Source organism: Pinus tabuliformis, chromosome Q, assembly GCF_031772625.1.
Source record: "Pinus tabuliformis cultivar Carrire ecotype Pingquan chromosome Q, CPIR1, whole genome shotgun sequence".
NCBI lineage: Eukaryota > Viridiplantae > Streptophyta > Pinopsida > Pinales > Pinaceae > Pinus > Pinus tabuliformis.
The window spans coordinates 1,160,649,527-1,160,656,286 of NC_142296.1; the positions used below are offsets into that span (position 1 = coordinate 1,160,649,527).

At 35.1% G+C, this 6,760-nt stretch overlaps 1 protein-coding gene across 1 annotated transcript; it reads right to left on the bottom strand.

Moving 5' to 3' along the window:
- Positions 1–2,076: 2,076 nt before the first annotated feature.
- Positions 2,077–5,939, bottom strand: LOC149223774 (LYR motif protein). The gene is given in 4 exon segments (XM_089385918.1): positions 2,077–2,771; positions 3,066–3,245; positions 4,114–4,458; positions 4,461–5,939. Coding segments are annotated over 3 exon segments (1,089 nt in total). The 5' UTR covers positions 5,074–5,939; the 3' UTR covers positions 2,077–2,771; positions 3,066–3,114.
- Positions 5,940–6,760: the final 821 nt, after the last annotated feature.

A 6,760-nucleotide genomic window follows, 5' to 3' on the forward strand; every position in this document is an offset into this window, starting at 1 on the left:
ACTCATATTACGAATCAAGATTTTGTCGTGTTAGTTTTTCACAATAATGGGTTGCCTATTAGCAGAGAAGAAGCAGACAACAGCAAACTAGAAAGCAATTTTTAAAAAAGTCAAACAAGGTTAAATCATAAATGCTTGGACATATTGGCAACTAGCATTCGTAGAAAGATTGAAGCTTGAAAAATCAATCTTATAGGCCATGTCAATTTATTCTAGTGAACTATAGTAGCACTTATAGAATATGTGGAGGACCTAAAAAGATATAGAGTACCTATTATGTGAAAATGCGAGCGATGGAAGGAAATGGCACTTACTAGCATGGTAGAAGGTTTGTAAACCAAAATAAATGAGATCACTAAGGCTAAGGAAGTAAAACATTGTAAGTGCCACTCTAGGAACTTAGATGTTCTAGAATTATGTAGCAAGTAGAATCAACTTTGGGCACAATTTATTAAAACAAAGAATGCCCCAATGGTACAACTAGAAGACAACAACTGAGTACTTCAATTTCTAAAGGAACCAATATTTGAAATAATAAGATCCCAAGAAAAGACTTGCTCAAGTATCAAACATTCTCAAAAGTCACAAATGGGGAGCAATACAATTTCTAGGAAGACTCATGGAAGGAGTACCCCTCAAAGAGAGACCAAAAGCCATAATCACAACTGTAAAGTTGGCTATTAAACTAGGGAATAACTACAGGACAACCAAAAGGGACTTTGAACTTCGCATCAACCTAATGCACTCCAAAAATTCTAAATTTGAAAGTCACTAGACTCTTAAAGCCAAGATTGAAGAGATAACAGCACTAAAGGGGATATTGGAGATGTCAATTTCATACATGTAAAAAAGGGATGTAAAAAAACCTGCTAACAATTTGGAAAATATGGCAGTCCAACTGCCATAAGATACATGTAATAAGGTTGAGTAAACGGTAAATTCTTCGGCGCAATCAATTATTACGAGTCATAGAAATTAATAAAGGCAAATATAGCCCATAGTAACTATAAACCATGTAAAATTAGCTAGGAGAATTTGAAGCAATGAAAGGCATAAGCAAGGAAAAGTTGCACAGGATAGCCTAGATTCTGGTGGCACAATGCCTCAGAAGAAAGACATTTTGAATGAATGCACATGCTTGGGAAGGCATCTTTCGTTCGAGGTCTAATAGCAGTCCAAGAAAATCTTTAGCAAGCTAGTGGGCTCTGTTGCAAATGTATACTTTATTGAGTACTTACAGGACCTTATAATTACTACTGGGCACCATTCCAAGCCTACAGGTTCTGATGTATGCCTACATAATTCGTCGAGGGGCCTATGGGTTCTGTTAGTGTTGATCAGTCTTGCAACTCTGCTATGCAATCTATTTTGCAAGTTGAGAGCTCCATTGTGGGCCTAAACTTTATGTTTTTGACTTATTAGTGTCCCTAAGGTCCAGCAAACTCTATTATGGACTTCTTCCTTTTGCTACAAGCTCACGAATCCTGTTAGAATTCATATTTTGAGAAGTACAGAAATATATTACTTATCGTTACATACTAGAAAACATGCGACTTTTCTGAAGAATTTTTATACTCTGTAGATAACAAATAGGAGGAGCATCTAATTATTAATCCAAATGATGTGTTAGGATCAAGAAAAAAGCAACATGTTTTAACTTATATTGTTGAAACTTGAAATCTGGGAAGAATTTTATTAATCAAAAATCTTCACTATAAAAACAAGCAATGAAGACTTTGCAATAAAAGACATCCACATTGGGATTATTTATTCATGGAATCATGAACCCCAGTGGATATTAATCTTTGCTACATTTCCATTGTGCCAAGAAAGAAGCCAACTTAAATAAATCATAAATGCAAAGATAACCTTGTTTTACCACTAGTTGGGCCACTTCACATCTGCCAATCTATTTGGGTGAAAGACCTTCAACAATTTTCTTTAAAGGAACTCTAATAAGTTTTATAAACTCCTTAAAGTAGATCAAGAGCTACTTGAAGATTCGTAATTTTGCCATCCCACTCAAATTTGTTATGACTTGACATAAAGCTTAACAAGTACTGAAAAGTCGCAATTTAAAAGACAAAATGCTATTTCATGTATAACTTCATACAACTACATGTGCAAAGTAGCATTTAGACAGGCTATGGACAATCTTAATTTAGCTCCTTTGCTGGATTGTATGAATAATGTATGCCTGCAACTAAAATGAGAAACTAGCTCTCCAAAGAAGGCTGCAGGCATAGGAATGCAGTAGCCTGCATATAATCCCAGGCATAGATTTGTCTATCGATTATATCAGAGCAAGCATTCAATAATGACCTAGAGGTATAAAATGTTCAATCAGAATCTAGAGGTACAAATAATTGGACCAGAGATACAAATATTTGGATAGACTTGTTCCTGATTATGAGTGCTCAAAGTTTGTCCTTTCTCTGAACAATAGACAGGCCATCTGATAGGCTAGAGCCTAGATTATAATCAGCATTAAAAATGAACATCCATTAAGAAGGCTGTACTGACATGCGAATATGCAAGTCTAAAATGCCATGATTACTGGTCTATTTCCAATCCAGTAACTTCACTTACCAGCATTTCTTCAAGTCACTATAAAGTCCTTTAACATACATTCCACTACCATAACTTACTCACATATGCAGAGTTTTAAGTCCCGAGAGGCACATTCACATTCGCTAGAATTATGTATCCACAGTGTTCGATACACCTATTACTTTATATTCTACCACACATGTATCTCCCAGTTGAACCTGCTGGAAAGAAGTAGACTGCATAAGATTTTTATGTGATTAAAATAGAATCAGAACTGGCCTTATCAATCTTGACTACAAGCGTCACAAATGCCCTAGACCAATAAATATTTATATCTAGTTAGAAAATCCTTTATAGCAAAAAGAAAAAACAGGACATCTCAATACATGGGAACTTCATAACCAAAAGTTCCACATAAATTACAATCTTGATTAGGTACATGATATTCTAGTTTTATCAGAAGCCCATCATTATGCTACTTCCAAACCAGTTCAGAATATATTCAGTACACACACCTCGGAATTGGAATTCACCAAAACTCCATGTGCATTCTGCAAAACCCACTCAACTGTTCCGAGACACCAAAGAATGTCTGCTCCCATGGGACTCCATTCTCCAGTCCTGCCTCCTCCGCCGGAATCTGTGATGCACCCTCTGGTCTTGTGAAGCACTTTTACCAATTAGCTGCATGTGATCTGCAAACAAAATTATGAGATGATTAACTATACCCAAGCCTAGCATTAGTCCATATAAGACAGAAAGTAGCAGCAATTGCTAGTTAGAAGTATACCCATTTCATGGGAAGTAGAAGTGCAATAAGAAAGTTTGGCCTGATACTCCAAAGGCAGTCATAACTGACATGAAATTGACACGCACATTACACAATATGGTTCCCAATATCAACATCAACTAGAAAGCTGGATATTTGACAATTTTCTCAATAGACCCTCTGCAGGTTATGTGATTGAAAGATAAAAATCGAACATGTGTGCCTATTGGAGGGCATTTTCCTAACCACATAAGGGCTACAACATGAAGAGCGTAGTTCAATAAAAGGAGGGCATGTCAATAAACCTTTCAATTTATTACTTTGTTCACCCAGTTCTCGCAAATTCAAAGAGTACTCTTGGTTTCTCAAAGACAAATTGTAGATTGAAAAGCCCTTTAAACAAAAGACCTGCCCGTCTTAATTTATCTGTGCTTAGGTCTCTGAATTTACAGAAAGAGAGTGATCAGGATATGGACTTTGAAATAATCGAATGCCTGTCAGAGGACACATTTGACATGCAAAGAAGGGTTGCTTCAAATGAAAGGACAGTCTGTTCTTCTAACATGAATGAAGAGCAATGGTTTATATAATGCTAACAAATCATAACATAGATACCTACTTATAGCAACAATTCTTACACTTGGGCAAGTTGTGGCTTGCCAAAGTTGATCTACAGAAGCCACAAACTCCAAAGGAATTATAATTGTTTTAAGTGGGCCTTATCTCTTTGTTCCTCTAAAGTTTCGACTCATTGCAAATAATGAAAGAACGTAAACAGATCAAAACGTACATACCTTCAAAAAGGAGTTGATCATCGTCCTCTGACATGTCAAATTTTGATTGAGCATCATTCCCCGAGGCTGGATTATATAAAAATAAATTACCCCAACAGGTGATCTCAACATCGTCCTCCTCCTCGTCCAGTTCGTCACCAGCCCCATCCTCACCGTACCCAAGCTCTTCATCACCTCTATACCCAGGCTCACTCCCATAACCAGATTCATTGCTTTGAATATCAATGCCCTGCCAAGAGAAAATGTGCTCTCCTCCAATATCCTTTCCTTCCCTCTTAAAAGCAATCAGAGGATTTTTCATTTCATTTACTGGAACAACCATCTCAGACGCCCAGTTGCCATCCCATAGTAAAAGAGCTCCCCACTTGAATCAGTTCCAGCAATGGGGAAATCTGAACAAGTAGCATAGGTTGCAGAAACGCCTCTTGTGGGTGGATCAGAACCATGAATCCTATTTCGGCTTTTATCGCTACTCCTACCAGACCCAGAACAGGATCCTCTCCTCCTCCGTTTTCTAGCGATATGAGCGGCTAAAATGGGGGGTATCGATCGGTGGGAATGCCTATCAAAACTATTGATTTTCTCGATGTCTCCTTCTCTTCTCGGGGCCTTGCTCAAAGGCTTCCTCCCATCGTCCTCCAATAAGCTTAGCTTGCTCATATCAATAAAATCACAGAGATTCTTATGAGATCCTCTATCAGATAAGCATTGTTTCTTTGCAGAGCCAGTACCCCTTTGCATTTGGGTTTCTGACATGGCACCTAACATTTCCATCAACCCATTAAGATCAAAAGACTTCTGCTTTGACGATGAATCAGAGGAGACAGCCGTTGCTGCTGATGATGCCGAGACCTGTGGCGTTAGACTAGGGATTTCAGAGGATGGTAAAAATGGCCTCCAATTGCTGAGCTGCAGAGTACAGGATTCCAAATTATGGCGAGAAAGGCCTTTTTTGGTCATCTTTTTGAACTCAAAATACTATCTTACAGAAAGCTTTCAACAACCCACATTAATCAAACTCATAAAATACCTAAATTACTCCCAAATACCATTGGGCTTTCCCAGATTCTTGTGTTTTCAAGAACAGATAATGATAATCAAACATCATCTGAGAAGCTTCAATCTCTAAACCTATTGGGTCAAAATACAATTCATAATTATGCATTTGGGCAAATCCCCATATCATTTTGTTCTCAAGGAAAGCGCACCCCATCTCAAGAAAAAATACGAAAAAGGGCACATTTCTGCTATCTAATTTATCCCTGGGAGAACTCCGTAGTGGATTCAAACATCACTTTTAGAGGCCCATTTATTTAGAAATGCTTATGGGTATTTTGCACACAACAGTATACAACGGTGTTTCAGGCACGATAAGAATCCAGTAACTGAATATTCTCACATGTCAAATACTGTGTTCCGAACTTTCTCTGGCTTCCGGTTCATTTGGAGAAATACAGAGACAGTGCTCGCTTTGTTTTGCCCAAATTAACTGGGCTTCTACCGGATCGAACCCACATCCATCCATCCTCATCCCAATCCTGTGCATGTTCCTCCTGCTCCCATAAAATAGATTTATCAAAGACCGTGGACAATTGGATTGCTATCAGACATCAATATGATCCTAGAATATATCAAAAATATCCAGCAAGGGATCCTTCATAGACTAATAAAATATTTCAACTGAGGACTGAAAATTTGGCGATAGAATGTTCCACAAGCAAATTTTAGCTTTTAAATCCTTTTAGCGATGGAAACGAGATTAAACGTTGTACCTTATCTGGCACGTAGTTCTCTCTCGGTCAATCTGGAGAAATTCCATTATGCACTCGAGTCCTCACAATCATAACAGCAAGTTCTTGTTCAAGTATACACCGTACTCTACTTTCCATAATAATTTGGGTCAATCTTTGCATGTTATTTATTTATTTATTTACTTTAAAATGAGTCCAAGTAAACTGCAATTAGAAAACCTTTTCACTAATACATTAGTTAATGTTAATAATAACACTTTTTCACTAATGTTAAATTAATATTAATTAATAAGTAAATTTAATTTTATAATCTTATTTTAGCATGAAAAGTTAATAAATAAATCTAATCTTATAATCTTATTTTAGCATGAACTAAGAAATTGAAATATAAATATTAATTCATTAAAAAAACTAATTTATTGAATTTTTTTCATGGATCAAGCGATTAATCAAAATTCCATATAAAAATAAAAACTATGTTGATATTAATATAATATATTTTATCAATAAATAATATCGATCTTGATTGTAAAATTGAATTCTATTTTATAAGGATAAAAATAGTATCCTTATTTTGTTTCTTAAATTTTTATAATATTTAATTATTTATTTATAATATAAAAATAAAAACTATGTTCATATTAGTATAATATATTTTATCAATAAACAATATCGCAAAATTGAATACTATTTTATAAAGATAAAAATAGTATCCTACCTTGTTTTTCTAAACTTTTATAATATTTATTTATTTATTTATTTATTTTTATTTTTCTAAATTTTTATAATATTTAATTATTTATTTATTTTAGAATAATTAAGTTTCACTTTATTATTACTAACTTTAGTTTTTATTAAAATAATAATAATAAAATTAATTTAATTCTTTATTTACA